The following is a 16,539-nucleotide window of genomic DNA, read 5'->3' on the forward strand; positions in this document are numbered from 1 at the left end:
AGTCAAACTTGTTTTAATGCTCGTCAAGTGTTGCGCTCCGCTCTCTTGCGAAATATTCCGCATCAAGATTACTCACGGCAATATTCTGCTGACTCAATTGAGCATACTTAGCCGCACCCTTGGCTTTTTGATGGCAAGACATAGATATATATAAAAAAAAAAAAATGTGACTGTCTGCCGCTGCACAGTTACATCATTGCACTGATAAAATTGCTGTTTGAAGGGCAAACGGGCTGACCGTGTGATTGAGATGGACGGATGAGTTGAATTGAGTTACATTTTTTTTTTTAAAGAGCAGCTAGAAACTTCCCAAACCAAGCACTTATTTTTGCTGCGCGCAGGCACACTTGCGAATATAAATTTCAGATTCTCCTTCATCCGCACATCAAATGAGCAGAAAGCCAGCCACTCATACTTGCAATCAAGTATCGTGATGTATAATTGAATAGTGGAAAAGGTATGAGGAGGTGACAACATCGATGAGGGATTACGTCACTGGTGACATGATCCATAAATAAAAACAGATTAGTCGCGTTGTGTTTTCAAATGCAACATATTTGGCTAACCCTCAGCTAATGTTAAACGTGACTATGATTTCTTTTTGATTGAAAACAAAGCCGCTGTAGCAGCTGGAATATAAAAAGAACATGAAGGCCAAGTTCGCGGAGGTTACGTCTGCTAACACTCCACATGCTGCATTTTACAACAGGCAAGCATGAATACGCTTCGAACACAGTGGAATGACATTTATTGAATTAATGTTATTCGGTACCGAATGAAAAAAATATGCTGAAGCTGTCCACATATGACAACTACACATCTGTTACATTGAGTATTTTCTAGAGTCTGATTTGCCTTTATCTACACAATCCAGGATTGTTAACCAAAATATTAGAATGGATGTGCAATTTGGCAGCCTCAGAAGGTCAAAATAAGTGGGGCAGAAAATGGAATGTAAGGACTAAAAGGAGCTATATTGAGAGAGTTTATGCTTTTTTTTTTTGGATGTGTTGTGTGTAAGGGGTCAGGTGTCCAGCTACAGCAGCGCTCCAAGCTTAAGTAGTCACCAAGTGAATCCCTGGTGTGAAATGGCCCAAACACTTCAAAGAAGGTCAAAAGAAAACAAAGACACATCCAGTGGCATCTGAGGACAGTAGGTAAATATCAAAGTTGGTCACAGTTTTGAAAGCCTGTCCATGTTGAACTTTGTGTTTGCGTCAGGACTTCACAAAAGAAAACTTAATTTCAGGCCAGAAGCTAGCTAGCGTCTTCTCCATTTGTACTTGTGTGTTTGACTGCTGTAAGTCCAACTTGAGTTTTTTTTCATCAGGCTAACTAACTTGATCAATATGAGCGACCATATCGAAGCTAGCATGCTAATTCCGACGTGAACCCCCGTTGCACCAGTCTAAATGTGTTAGCTTGCTTTAGGCTAATATCGCATATGAATACTAATTCGAGACACTCATCCAGTAGCTTACCCTTGACATTATCCCCACAAGACTGCTCACGGAGATAATAGGGGCCGCACACTGCAATGGGCTCTATATTATTAATAGCGCTCGTTTCTGTGTGTCCACCAGACCATTACTAGCCTACATGTTGTGTTCAATCCAGCCAAAAATTCACAGACACAAAAATGAAGAAGCATTTCCTAACGACACGCTCACGTGGTGTCTACTAAATTCCGAGCCCGTGGAAATATTGCAGTGGGGATTTTTATGTGAACTACTTTTTGCCCCTGATGTGAGTATTATGTAAGCTTGAAAACTCATTGAAAGGGGTTTAATGCACACTCCACTGAAAAAAAAAAAAAAAAGTCACTGTATTTTGTGCTCATTTCACATTTTCAAGTGTTGAGCTCTCACTTGACTGTCTTTGACTTGATCGACGTTGCTGGAACGCTCCCTGTCAACGATTTGACGGTCTATGGATCTTGTTTTTACGGCATCAGTCATGTCACCCATTTGGCAATTTTAGTTTGAGTCAGACACTTAGCAGACTTGAATCGGGGACTGTTATCAGACATGACAAATGCGTTATCACACAAGATGAGAGGCTTCGGAACGCTTCGTCATTCACTGCGCACACAAGCCCCGCATGCATTTGCACTCATTGAAAATTAATTTGCCTCGGCTTTGTCACCATAACACTCAAAGCCACCGTTACAGCACTACTGACATAATTACAGCGCTTGCAAAGGACACGTCATAGTCACTCTTATGGCTTGTAAGAATTATACCAAATGGGTCAACTACTATTATGTCACAATAAATTGCAAGGTACTTGTCTAACTCGTTTTGAACAAGCAGAATATAGTCAGCGGCAACAACAATAAAGGAAATGTTATTGTGGTCATATGATCCCTGAAATCGTTTACTGAAAATAAAAAGGGCGTGAAATTAAGTGAAAGCATTGGTATTAAATGACACGCATAAGTTAAGGAGTATAAAGGTGCTGATGCTAATTAGCCCCTTCGCATTGTTAGCATCAAGCTAGCAGACGCATTTTTTGGTTAGGTGAACAATTTGGTGTTCGAATATACAATGTTTACTTTCGGGTTCAGTGTAACAATAAACTTAAAATAAACAGCTGGAAGCAAGCATGTTTAGACTATTATTTGAAGAACTGTGCATGGAAGAAAGTAAAAAATACATTTTTATCTGGACTCCCAGCATTGCGGCTTTTCATGAATCGCCGTTGAAATGAAAGTGCACAAAGTCAACAGCAAAAGCAAAACACTCAGTTAATCGTTTAACCTTGACTGAAATAAGTTGGACCCGGGTGCTTTTTTGGAGACAGACAGTCGAATAATGCAGGAAGAGGATGGAGTCACCAAGAAGTTCAGAAAACGCAATAACATTCTTAGCCAACTAAAATGAACGCTACTTTGCAAACAGTTTGGCATCTTGAGTTCAAATTCTGAGTGAACCCAATACGGCGGCGTCTTTGAATTCCCACTGCGCTTCACTTCATTGTCATCCGTCACAATGATTGTCATCATCGTCTGATGTAAACAGATTAGATGATGAATGGCCCTGGAATGGAAAAGTGTTTGGATGCTCAAGATGAACGGACACGCTTCATTACAAGAAAGTGCAAGCAAACTAAATGGGAAATTTACCAGCACCCAAATAAAGATTAATCCGCAAAGCATAACGAAATCTTCTGAGAGGAAGCAGTTGATTGAGTTGAAGTTGAACTTAATCAAAGAGAATGCATTCATCAGATATTGTACAGCATAACGAGTTAGATTATCCCCTGATTTTCAAGTTCATAGTAGCATTAAAATCAAGGCTACATTTTTTTTTCTTTTTTTATAAAGGGGGAAGTCAATCCCACATTTTCTTTACAAGAATATGTTGTATGAAGACCTCAGCTTCAGAAAACAAGTGAGCCGTGATTGGTCATTGGAGCAGTTGTGATGTCATTTTTAGTCAACAGAGGTGACAAAATGGCCGCCCCCAGAGAGGGCTAAAAACGGGTGGATTAACCCTTATTCCGCAATATTTATCAGAATGCCTTGTTTCAACTAGTGGGCTTGCGTAGAACATATCCTTGAAAAAAATATGTTTGGGTTGACTTCCACTTTAAGATTGTTTTAAATGCATACCTGAAGTGACAAAATGGCCGCCGCCCGAGATGGCTAAAAATCGTTGGATTTGGTTGCTTAACTCATATTCCACAAATGCAATATTACTCCGAATACCATGTTTGGACTAGTGAAGGCAAATTTATTTAATTCATTTTAAGAAATTAATTTTGGCATTTACCGCATGTCACTAAAATATCAAGGGGCTGCCAAACAGCCCAACAAGCCACACATGCAACATGCAAATTATACAAATTATAGTCATCTCCCATCTTTTAATAGCGAGAAAGTGCAAACATGGTGCTAAGGGATACTTTTAAAATTCAGTTCTAATCACTTTAAATGGGTTTTGATCATTTAAAAAAATGCGGGAGGGAGGGATAAAACTACAAAACCAATTTTTTTAATATGGTCTCCCGAGACCAGAATTGGAAGGAGGACATCCCTTTTATATTGTTTGCGGCGAAGGATGCTGTGAAGGAGTCTGTCGACTTCTGTCCCTCAAGTGTCTGGATGTTTGCCCGTGGCCCAATTAAGGAGCTGAATGAACAATTCCGTTTGCCTGAAACAGAAGAAAAATAGCAAGAGCATTTCAAAATTTGGGCAACTTCCAGGAGCAGCTTGCGGCACGCCAATATGGCGGTTAAGTAAAAACATTTGTTCTGTGTAGGCGCTGATTAAAAAAAAAAAAAAAAAAGCCTGTCAGTCTGTTTGTAAGGTTTGAGAAGATGACGCCATTGGATGTCTGGCGCATTAAAATGCTCGAAGCTTGTGACCCCCTCAAAGGTAGTCGGAAGCGCAGGATTCAATTAACCAAAATCCAGTCGTCTGTTGACTCTGGAGGTGGAAGTGCTGTGGGAACCGCTGCGGGAGGAGGTCACCCATTCGGTCATTCGTTTTTTTCTCAACGTGGCGTCCTGCTATGCGATCATTGATAAAACAATCGATCCGTCGCCGGTTGTTCTTACGACAAGAAAGATCAAACGACGACCTATTGCGCGTCATTTTGAAAACTTGACTCGGTGTTTACACCTATTGACCGTAGCAGATCCATTTGACAAAATGATAAACTATGCCCTCTTTGACTTTGCCCTTGAAGCCTTTTTTTGCTCATGAAAATTCACTTGAGTTTTTAGAGAAATGGAAGGGCACTTAAGATGGTTGTGAGGATCCCACGAGGAGGAGGGCCGGCAAGGCATGGAGGGCATGTTAAACCACAATCAGTCAGAGTTCCATTTATAGTTGTTTTTTTTTCTAACTGCTTTTTTAGTCTCTCCCTTGTGTCTGACGAAGTAACTTGAATCAAGTGAGGGAAGAGTGAGGGTGGGAATTCAATGTTTTTTTTTTTTTTTTTTTTAAATTCCATCCTAGCTGTCACGCTGGCAAAAAGCTGCAGTCAATCTGTGAATGCAGAAAACATTACAAAAGAAATGTATGGGAGCACATGTGAAGGCTCAGCCACCCCCCCCCCAAAAAAACAAAAAAAAAATCAATCATGCTGCTCCTAAAAAAAGCTTTTCTCTCCCACATTATTTTAAATGATCAAAACCCATTTAAAGCACAAAAGCTTTGCTTCAATGGGACATTTTCAGTGTTTTGTTTCATTTATTCAGCAGCCAAGAAGCTTCGACTAACATTTGAGCTCTCTTTGTATGGTTGTGGAAAATCTCTTTCAACATCTCAAAAGAACGCCGGAGCATACACACAACATGCGAATTCAAAAAAGAACGATTCTCGCCAGAGTGGAACATAGAACGTGGTGTCCCTGAGCCTGACGTGGTTTCTGATCAGAGTGACATGAAGCTAGCCATGAAGCATTTACGTACATTTTTTTTTTTCTTTAATTAAAAAAAAAAAAATTAAAGTGATGAGTGACTTTAATTCCTGCTCCGTAACAGACAACATGAGCGGAATCATTTTCACATTGCTTTGAGCTGTTTATTTGTCGCCCCCAGCTGAAGTTTGCTTCCGTTCCTAAAACAAAAGAGAATTAAACACTGCATAAATAAACACCAAAATATTCACCCAAGTCAAAACAGGGATTCACAAATACAATTATAACAAGATTGACTGTTTTTCCTTAGCGAGGAAAATAGTCCGTAGAATGTCTCTGAAGTCTAAGGCGCCTCCGGGGAACACAACCGTAAACTTTATCGCTTCTCCGAATGCCCTCTATTGAAATAAGTGCCATTATGCAGACACCAGTTTAAGAAAGGACACCTTAGTGGCCTTTTGAGATAGAGTTGGCGTTTCAAGATAGGATACACTATCAGCAAATTAGATGAGGAGCTGTTGATGTGAAAAAAAAACAAAAAAAAACACACACACAGGTGTGGAGGAGGAGGGGGGAAAGTGCCAAGAAGTACATTTAAAGCGAAAGTCAACCCAAACATACTTTTTTCAAGAATATGTCCCCAGCTGGCCCACTAGTTGAAACACGGCATTCTGATTAATTTGGCATTTGTGGAATATAAGATAAAGCAGCAAAATGCACTCGTTTTTAGCCATCTCCGGGGGCGGCCATTTTGTCTTCTGTCGACTGAAAATGACATCACAACTGCTCACAACGACCAATCACGGCTGACCTGTTTTCTGAATCTGAGCCGTGATTGGTCGTTGTGAGCAGTTGTGATGTCATATTCAGTCGACAGAAGACAAAACGCCCCCCCCCCCCCCCAGCGATGGCTAAAAACAAGTGCATTTGGCTGCTTAATCTATATTCCACAAACGCAAAATTAATCAGAATGCCGCGTTTCAACGAGTGGGCCTGCTCGGAACATATTCTTGAAAAAAAAAATGCTTGGGTTGACTTTCGCTTTAAAAAAAAAAAACAGATGGAGTTTAAGTGAGGGAACTTGCTAAGTGGCAAAAGTATGGCAAAGGTCAAATATTGAATTGAATCGAGCACGGTGATAGAAAACCAGAGGCACACACACCTCATCCCTGCTTACACCGAGCAGTGTAATGTAAAGTGTAGCTCAAAACCTATTTTTGCTCTCCGCCAAAACATCATTCTTCCGACCCTTACATTATGTCATAACCCTCCGAAAGCTGTTCAAACATGCGGCGTTTAGCACTTTGCTCCCTGTAAAGCTGTCACAAAGCTGCGGGATGCCTTCCCTCCTCATCATTCCTTCGGTAGCTTTCCCCGCACTCCTTCTCCCTGGGTCTAAATCTTTTAGACTGACTCGCCTGGCTAACTTTTGGCACCGTCTACCGAGCTAAGAGAGGCTAAGGTCTGTCTGTTGTTTTTGACGGCGCTTATCTCCGAAAAGCTTTCGCTCAGGATTTTTATTTTTTTTTTTTTCTTTCATTGGTTTGTATTTTGCACAACACCTCAAGAAAGAGCATCTCTGACGCTTGGCCATTTGTTTGTCGACTGTTAGGCGTCCAACGTGTATTTTGGGGGATTTGTGAGAAGCAAGCAAAACCAGCTCGCCGCTGCATCGTAGCCTAAGGCTTTGCCAATGGCTCCGATAGCAAGAGTGTTCTTTGCTAACCTTTGTTAAAAAAATAACGCGATCATAAAAATTTCCATCCATCAGGCCATTCTCGACTGCTTATCCTCACTAGTGGCGTGGGTGCGCTGGCGCCAATAATCACATACAATTGAGGTTAGCCAACACGTCACCAAGGTCAGGACGACTCACAACAAGCAGGAAGTAGCCGAGTTTTCGTTGAACTTGGTGAGTCAACCGTCTATTGAACTGCATTCTCATCTTGCGCGAGGTCGTTGTTGAAATGGCAATGAGCTATGTTACCTGTTTTCTTTTCTCCGGATCGCCTTGGAAAAAAAAAAAAAAAAAAAAAAAAAAAAGTCAATGTTGAACATGTTCAAAATTGATGGTCACACATTTTGATGTGTAAGATAAACAAGTGTTTTTACATATCCTCCGAGGTTTTAAGCATCAAACGGCAAGAAATTGTCGATAAACTAACAGCTAGCTTAGCTTTGCCTCCTTCGTTTACAACTGCGGCCAGTGTACGCATTACGAATGTTTGTAAGGCACCAATGCCGTGTGACCGCCGGACCGATCATCACGCAAAATCTTTTTGGAGTGCGCTCACCTTGAATGTATTTATTCTAGTATTCTCTCTTACTTGAACAGTCACTCAATGGCACTGCTTTGTAATTCAAGTTTCACTTATAAATTGACTCTTAACAACATTGTTGAACATTGAACGATGTGTTAATGAAAAGCTTTATTAGCACTGAAAGCAATAGTTGCTAATGGTAAGCGTATGTTTATAAATTCATCTTGTAGCTGTCCAATAAAATGTTTAAAGCGTGTTAATTTTCACAGTGTACATTTTCATTAATTTATGCGCACAGCTTGCTGTGGAGATTAGATGCACTCTGCAGGTACGCACTGTTGCCATGATGCATGAATGTAAAAAAAAAAAAAAAAAAAAAAAATTTGCTCACTTGAGTGCATTACAGTCTGAAGTCTACGTTAGGTCACATGCATACAGCTGTAAGCTTCACACGTCTTAATTTTTTGGGTGGTATAATTGCCTTTAATTAACGGAACAAAGAGAGACAAAAACGCCGTGACCTTGGAAAGTCGGCAGTTTAATAACCGCTGAACCTCATTCCAAATTTCACTTGCGACCAGACGAGGTTTTGCTGCACTCATTAAAACGTGTAATCCGATCTTGCTTTGTCTTTTTTTCCCACCCTTTAATTCATAATGCATCCTCTTCTGTGCCTATGTGCTTGTGTGTGTGTGCAAGTAGGGTTTATTTGGCCACCTTGAAGATACCACTCAATAAAATCTCAATGATTTAGGAGTTTAGTCGAGTAATTTGTCCTTTGCCTGTTTGGTTTAATTGCTAAGCAAGATCAGAGAAACTTAGAAGAACTTTGTTTGTTTATTTTGCCCCCCTTTTCTCCAAAATCAATATGCCTCCACTCCCCTCCCCACCGCCCCCCCGGCCCCGCCTGGAAATGAATACAACCTGACATGCATGCATGGAAAATGTGACTACCATTCTATCCACAACACACCCAAACACATACTAAATTAAGAATGTTGAGTTTTAATTCTGTGGAGTTGATGCACTGAAAAAAATAATTAATGGATCAAATCACAAATGCCATTTCTTATCTTAGTTCAACTTGCAGTCAATAGGTAGCGCTAGGGTTGTGTGGGAGAATATTAAAGATGGTTTTCAAAGAGTGGACAGCTCTTGATCAACTGCCCATTATGAATCTCACCGCAAAATATGTTCCATGAGAATCAACTTCTGTCGCATAATTGTGTTCAATACTCCCAATAGCATTAATCAACAGATACATTTTGTAAAGGATAGGTCAAGGTCATCTCAAATGCAATAAAGCTGTGATCAATAATGCTTCTTCATAAGCACTCTTGTCAATATAGCATGAATAACGATCCATTTAAAAAAAAAAATTTAAAAAAAGATATTTAGCGTGGACAGGTCAGGAACAGCATCTGACGTGTCAAGGTTAAACCTCAAAACAGATAGTGTATTGAAAAACAAATACAAAAATAAAACAATAAAAATTACTCAAAGGTTTGAGAAAACAATGCGTTTTTATTGTTTATTTGAAAAATAAAAATACAACCACTCACTGCAGTTAGAATGTCAAGTGGAAGGCTCAAAGTGATGCTATACACAAAACGTCGGACACTTTAGAACAAACTATGGATACATGAAAGTATATAGGCTACAAGTATGAATTATTATTATATTTGTTTAATCTTCCAGCAGCAAAAGGCGAATAAAATTATGATTATTCATAACAGGGCTACTGTTGTATACACGATGCAGTGCTGTTGTGTGAAGAGACGTTGCAATTAAGGCAATTTGTCAAACATGTGCTTTTGTTTCCATTTTGAATTGAGCTTTCTCAGTTAAAATCACACGTTTCTTTGTCTTTGACCTACCTACAGTTGATAACGTCAGAGGATAACGTCTGCTTGCCAAGTGCCTTTGCGATCTCTTGTACAGTAGGTGGCAATACGCACCAAGGAGATGTAATCCGCCAAAAACTTTGAAGAAGAATTAGTAGAAGAAGAAGAAAAAGGCTGTACATCCGGTTCAATGAGAAAGTCTTCCGGTGACTACAAGCTGTGTTTTCAGTGAGTAATTTAAATTTTATTTGCCGTTTTAATGTAAATGTATACATGTACACAATTTAGGTGCATGATTACGTCACTTAGGCCCTCTAGTTTGTTTATTGTTACTCGTTACGTCACTGGAAGCTCACAAGCTATCGTAAAAAAAATATCAACAAAGGTGGCCAGCTCGCTAGCACGCCCACAAGTAGCACTCAGCTGTCAATCAAAAGTCAATCAAGGAAAGCGTTTGACTTGAATTGTTGTTTTGTATGTTTTCCACACCAAAGCTGATGTCCACAATGGAAGAGTGACCTGCTGCTGGTTGTCTACCTGCACATGTCACAGTCAACATACTCTTCAAAGGTACTGCATGCTGCTATTTCCTTCCATTTTCTTCAATGTAGCATTGTGCCTCTGGTTGACTACTGAGGGTCAAAACATTAGGTACAACAGCACAGTCTAATGAGACGCAATATTGTTATTTTCTGAACATGCTTTGAGTAAATCGTGTCTATTAGACCTATTTGAGAAAATATCGAAGCTCCTCAAAATATACAGTATATTTATACAATGTAAATATTTACACTAATTGTACATTAATTTAATGTTTGAAAATTAATAAATGTGATTTCTCCGTATTAAAGGACAAACATGAGTTTTCTTCAATTCAAAAACATTCTCAGGTGCCTAAAAGGTGTTTAGTTACCTTGACAACCTCGTGCTTCGTGACTACAGCTAGCTACACTGTTGCCAACATTTTTACAAAATAAAATTAAATGAATAAAAAAAAAAAAAAACAGCGAGTAGCACGTTACCTAGGTTTTTATAGTTAACTAAATGACACAGGAGTGTATTTTCACTCCCCTCCCACTCTCACAGTAAAAAAAAAAAGTATTTTACTAATTTATTTATTGAACGACTTATTGCCACCCCCTTTGTCCTCATGGAGTTTCAGTATTCTATATTCTATTTCCAACTGCAGGGCTCTACAGTAACTTTTGCACTGGTAAAGAAAAGAAAAAGTCAAAATAAATAAAACACCTTTAAATGATTAAGAAGGTCATGAAATGTATACATTGATCCTCCTGCAAAAAAATTTAATATTCAAGTCCAAGACTTTATTCATGGACAATTGAATCTGTTATTTCCCAAATGAGTAATTTCACATTCTAATACAAAGGATGATTTGGACCACAGTGAAAAGGAACAAAATAATTGTGCTATGAGATTTGAAGTTGTAATCTTACATTGTCAACTTAAAAAGTTATATACTTTTGACACAAGTTTTTTTTTTTTGTGCATTTTTAAAAATAAAAATAGAAAGTGATATACTTCCAAGGTAATGTAGTGTTGTAAAGAGTAAAGTGATATCTTTAGAAGGGGAGGTCAAGGAATGATATCAGAGTAGCAGTTTGTTGCCGGTTGTAGTAGTTTTACTCTTTGTGTCCAGTTGAACAATATTGAAGTCAATATTTTAGCATATAAACGTAGTTTTTTTCAGTGGGTGGACTTTGATTGAAAGGAGGATGAGTTGCTCATTTGAAGTCAGGTGTGGAGAGAAAGCCACCAGCTGATTGCTCACACAGATGCATTACTAGTGTGGGCACATTTGAAAATGTATGCGTTCAAAGTGAAACTACACCACTTTATTTTACTAATAATACGACTTTAATCTTAAGATTATTACTTTTTTAATCTTTTCTTTCTGTGCAGAAGAGTGTTACTCACTGCTTTTGTTTTCAGGCTGACCGTATGGAGGAGGCTTGGGGCTCAGAGGTGCAGCCGACAGACTTGGGGGACATGCGGAAGGGACGGCAACCTGCATTTGGACCCGTGTGAGTATTGAGCAGTGTCGTGTGCTTGAGGAGCTGATGTGTGATGTCACCTTGCACCACAAGGTGGATGTGAGTGCGCCGACCTCTCTCTCACTCAACTTAAGCTTCTGCCCACACATAGGTTGTCTATGTCGAACATCGTCAGACACTTCTGGACATGTTTTGAAATGACAATGATGTGGGCCAAGTCAGTTAAAAAAATAAAGTAATATTTTTTTTAAAGTATATTTTTCACTATTTTGGTTCACATGAGTGTCATTTCAAAACATGTCCAGAAGTGTGTTATGATGATATTGTGCAGTAGCTGGCACTTAGATTTTTGCCCAGTGAGAGAGATCGGATGTGCTCACCCCCTCCTTGGTGCCACATCTTTTAAGTGTGCATCTGTCATTTGAAGTAAGTGACATCACACATGAGCTCGTCAAGCACACAACACTTGAGCTGCCTGTCGTCAATGTTTGTGTCTGCGACTTGAGTTAGCTTGCACAAATATTGGCTGTAAAATGCTTTTAAATTTAGCGTCTCTGTTTAATAAATTGTTCAACTTGAATATGAGTCTTTGTTTTTTACTTGTAAATCTGCCCTCATTTGAAGCCTTTCATGCATGCTGGTCACTGCAGTGGAAAACTCTTCAAAGGCTGCTTGAAGTCTTGAGGTGAGAGTTGCACATCAGTCACTGCTACTGTGGACCCAAGTGTAACATTACTACTCCTGTTTTATCTCTTCATGACTCAAAACTCGAGAAATCTTTAAATTCATCGAGCTTTGGGTCATGTGAGATGGAGGGGAACAGTAAAAGACTTGTGTCCCATGTAGTGACTGAAGTGCAACTTTGACCTGAAGACTCAAAAGTGCCTCCGAAACGCTTTCTGCTGCTAGGACTGCCCCAAACTCCGCCCAATTTTGCTTCCACCAATCAGGGTGCAGCTCAAATTTGCATAACCAATCAGAATGCAGCAATTTGCATAGCCACGCCCACTTTTACTAAACCGACCAATCAGAATACTCCAAAATGTGTGTGACCACGCCCACTTTAAGCTCGACCAATCGTATCGTTTCTCATTTGCATAGCCACGCCCACTTTTCAACCAATCACAGTGTTTTGTCCCCGTAGCCCCACCCACTTTCAGAGCCCTCGGCGAATCAGGGAGCTTTATTCCAGCCTGGCCACGCCTGCTTTTCAGTATTTTTCTCAAAAAAAAAAAAATGGGAAAAAATTTTCAGGGAAAAAAAATTCAGAAAAAAAAAATCTGAAAAAAAAAATCTGAAAAAAAAATCTGAAAAACAAAATCTGAAAATTTTTGTAGCTTTTTTTTTTTTTAGCTTTATAAAGTTAGCTTTTTATGATGTTTAAGAATGAAGTTGAGAGTTAAAGTGTTGTTTGTAAATCAAGCTTTATTTCTTTTGCAGAGTAGACAATCACAAAGCACAAAAAAAACAAGTTGCAAGTTGGATGACAGTCTGCTCGTTGCCGCTTGGCGAAGTGGTCGGCCAGCCAGAAGAACGAAGACAAGCGTCGGGACCTTGCTTGGTGAAGTGGTCGGCCAGCGAGAGGAACGTGGACGAGCGTCTGGACCTAAGACAAAAAGACATCCGTGAGTCAAAAGTTAAGTCAACGTATGGTGCAGAAAAAAATGTTTTTGGCTTGTAACCTACCAGCAATTAAGAAACAAGTGTTCACAGCTGCATTGCGAGGGAAGCTGATCATGTTCCTCGCTGCCTAGAAAGGGGAAGAAAAAAAAAAAAATTTGATCAAAGAAGTTGTCATGATTGTGCAAAGGAAAGCATTTAAAGAGCATACCGTCCTAAGTGTAAATGTCTCCTACTTCACAGGCTGCCCCAAAGTTTGGCTTCAGCACCTTGTGGATGAGGAAGCAACAAGGAAAGCAAAAGTGTTGCTGGCCGGCGGCTCTGCGTTGTCTCGGGCTGTTAGCAGGTACTCGACAGTGCGCCACACTGGACACAAGAACAAAAATTCAACTATGTCAAGACAACTGGAACATGCTACCTTTTCCTTCTTACCAGCAGTAGCCTCATCATGCAGACGTTTGACCTTGGAGCACTCCAGTGGCTCCCTCTGCAAGACAACATGTGAGTAGACATCAATTATGACTTACCAGAAACGCGGTTACGTCTGACTGTACGCTTCTGCAGGAGCTCTTCATTAATGCAGTCATCGGGAACACCGTGGCAAGATTTGTGCACCAGTCAAGTTGGATGTGACATAGTCAGTTGGCCAGCAAGGAGTGCACCGACTAGAGTGGACCTATAATACACGTGAGTCAAAGCTTGTACCATCAGCAACTTGTAGTGTTTTACCTGAAAGGACAAGGAACACAGCAACTCATCTTGGTTGACTTCACCGTAGACTGGAACCTTTTCCTGCAGCAGCTGGCCGAGCCCCTGAAAATCTGAACTGGTGAGGAGACTTCTCCAGGATGGACAAACAAACGAGGGACCAGTCAAGCTGCTATTTAGAATATTTATTTGCATGTCTCAACATTGAAAATGTAGGCAGCTTTGAGGAGCTTCCACACGTTTCTGTAGCATTTGTCTCTTTGCCTGGCAGGTCGAGGTCCTCACTGGCAGAGTCCCTGGCGCCACTCACTGGAAGCTGAACTGCATGCAAAGTCAAAGAAAAAGCAGGTGAGTGCTCTGAAAACATACCAAGTTTTTTGTAGCTTGTGTAACCTGTCAGCATGTTTATCTTGATGGCCTGCACCGGCACCACGTTTGTCTTTTGCAACAGGTCTGAACCTTCAGGAAGAGGAGCTCTACTTCACAAGTTGATCTATGCTGCATGGTCAGGTTCTTCAGCACCACCTGGTGGACAAGAGAAGGACAAACAATGTACATTACACGAATGTTCAGTTCATACGTCACCGTCTTGTTTCGCAGCTCCGTGAAGCACTATCATGACTGCAGAAAAAGGGAAGGGAAAAAAGTTTGCAATGGACACTGCTGGAAAGTCGGCAGGTCTCCTCACCCTCCTTCAGTCTCATCCAGAATCTTGCCTGGGGCTTCTTCCTGGAGTGATTCAAGAGGTTATTATTTTTTTAAAGAAAACTACAGCGTTGCCATTGAGTGCATGTTCCCACCTGACTCAGGTGCATCAAATCCAGGTTCAGAAATTAAAAACCCTGCCACAGTTTGGCTTGAGCCACAGGTGTTTCTACTCAACCAGCAGGTAACGAGCTCCCCCGGAACCGGCTGAGTAGAAGCACCTGTGGCTCAAGCCAAACTGTGGCAGGGGTTTTACTTTTTGGACTTTGATTTGACACACGTCTGCTGATTGATTATCGTCACAGGAGGCCTCTGGTCAGCACCTGCTGAAATAATTAAACATTTGTGCATGGATGAAAGCATGTGTGTTTTACCAGTGAGGAGAGCAGAGCTGGGTGCCTCTTCATCAGCGTGGCGGCCTGAAAGACATGGCTAACAAAAGCATGCTACTTTTGAAAAGTCAGCCTTACAAGCAAAGTGGCTAGGCAAACTGACTTTTGGTAGACCTGCAAAAGTCATGCCCCAAAAAGACACAGCAAGTCAGCCATTTTAAGGGTCATTTGGGCCATTCTGTCAAAAATGTGAGCCTGTATAAATAAAGAAAAAACACATACTTGATTTAATCTGTTTAATATCATATATATAAAAACAGGGATTCTTCCATTTTGCAGCCAGTCTGACAATTCTGTTGAAGATGCAAAGCCTGTGGGCAGAAATGAGACATTTAACATGCATGCATGAAAATATTCATTGTTTTAGTGTGAATTTAAGTTTTGTCTACTTACCTTCGGCAAAACAAAGCCTGTGGGCAGAAATGAGACATTTAACATGCATGCATGAAAATATTCATTAAGTGTGAATTTAAGTTTTGTCTACTTACCTTCTTCAAAACGGTGCTTTCCTCCAGATGCTGAAAAAGGTTTGAGCAAATGCTTCGACAGTGACAGTCTTACAAACAAACATTAAATACTTAAATTACGCCCCAAAAATGCGTTTTGGTGCAGTTTATGCTAGCATATTAGACGTGAATTGCCAACGCTAGAGCAAACGTTTTAGCTTAGCGGGTTAGCAAGGTGTGAGCACGTCCAAAGTGCTACTTTCCGTTCAAAATGAGCAAACAGCAAAAGCAGTGAGCTATAAGAGGCTGTTAAAGAGTAAACACTCACCTTGCCAAAGTTTGGGATGATGTTGTGGAGATGCGTGCGGCGCAGCAAATGGACGAGGACAACCGGAGGCTGTCAGAGGCGAGAATGAAAGTCTCTTTTCTCTCGACTTAAATAGGTTTCCGGTGATGACGTCACTTCCAGAAAAAAAAACATTAAAAAAAACGTTTATTTTGCACAGAAGCTAATTTTAAAGAAGCGCTGTTGTTACATTGAAGCAGCAGGAGCGAAATAATAAAGCTTGGTTGACACCGCCTGGTCTCGAACTCGGTCTGTCTTCTCCGGAAGCGTTCTCGTAGACCACATGACTATCGCTTGGTGATTTCTGACGCATTTTCTTCTAGTAGTTATCAAAAATTATAAAGCTATCGAAACGAATGTTTAGCGTACTGACATGTAAATATAACCAACTGATCCAACAGTTTAGAACTTGCATGGTCGAGTGGTTTATTACCTAACTTGGTGTTCGTGGAACCCGGGTTCGAGTCTTGTTCTGTGCTACATTTAGGTTGTAAATGTAACACAAAGTGAGGCTCGAACCAGGGTCTCCGGAACACCGCGGCAAGTCTTTTTCCACTCGACTATAATGGCAGAGAAATTTCGAATTTTTATTGAGTATTTATTGTCTTTAGGTCAACAGGACGTAGAGCGTATTTTTCTGCAGTCCTCCAGGCAGTTCCGGCCATGATCGTAGCCCCTCTAAAAAAAGAGTAAATACAACTCGGGAGATGGTTGGCATCCCTCGTGAAGTGGTCACTTGCACCACTAAAGTCCTGGAATATGTGACGACAATCAAACCTGACAAATAACCCCTGACCACAGCAGTGTTCACCGCTGCTAACTTCATGATCAGGAGAGAG

General features: G+C 40.5%; 1 protein-coding gene and 1 long non-coding RNA gene across 7 annotated transcripts; one reads left to right on the forward strand and one right to left on the reverse strand.

Moving 5' to 3' along the window:
• The first annotated feature begins 1,035 nt into the window (after positions 1–1,035).
• On the forward strand, positions 1,036–15,129 carry LOC147127406 (uncharacterized). 2 transcript variants are annotated; one of them, XM_086021608.1, is made up of 11 exons: positions 1,036–1,157; positions 9,511–9,699; positions 9,966–10,041; positions 11,422–11,513; positions 12,924–13,108; positions 13,347–13,449; positions 13,539–13,604; positions 13,668–13,790; positions 13,882–13,932; positions 14,083–14,159; positions 14,263–15,129. In XM_086021608.1, the coding sequence occupies exons 3-8, from the start codon at positions 10,015–10,017 to the stop codon at positions 13,783–13,785; spliced, it is 591 nt and encodes a 196-aa protein (XP_085877734.1). In that variant the 5' UTR covers positions 1,036–1,157; positions 9,511–9,699; positions 9,966–10,014; the 3' UTR covers positions 13,786–13,790; positions 13,882–13,932; positions 14,083–14,159; positions 14,263–15,129. The 2 variants fall into 2 exon arrangements, with proteins under 2 accessions (XP_085877734.1, XP_085877735.1); XM_086021609.1 differs by having other exon boundaries at positions 13,542–13,604.
• LOC147127407 (uncharacterized) lies at positions 12,902–15,788 on the reverse strand. 5 transcript variants are annotated; one of them, XR_015084577.1, is made up of 12 exons: positions 15,683–15,788; positions 15,397–15,426; positions 15,302–15,318; positions 15,131–15,219; positions 14,891–15,022; positions 14,612–14,737; positions 14,500–14,536; positions 14,205–14,336; positions 13,631–14,132; positions 13,315–13,469; positions 13,170–13,233; positions 12,902–13,089 (listed from the first exon to the last, which is right to left on the reverse strand). It is a non-coding gene; the product is annotated as an uncharacterized LOC147127407 (long non-coding RNA). The 5 variants fall into 5 exon arrangements; XR_015084576.1 differs by having other exon boundaries at positions 13,631–14,127; positions 14,500–14,540; XR_015084574.1 differs by having other exon boundaries at positions 14,500–14,540.
• Positions 15,789–16,539: the final 751 nt, after the last annotated feature.

Source organism: Filicampus tigris, chromosome 21 (genome assembly GCF_054856515.1).
Source record: "Filicampus tigris isolate MCC_2025a chromosome 21, RoL_Ftig_1.0, whole genome shotgun sequence".
Classification (NCBI taxonomy): Eukaryota; Metazoa; Chordata; class Actinopteri; order Syngnathiformes; family Syngnathidae; genus Filicampus; species Filicampus tigris.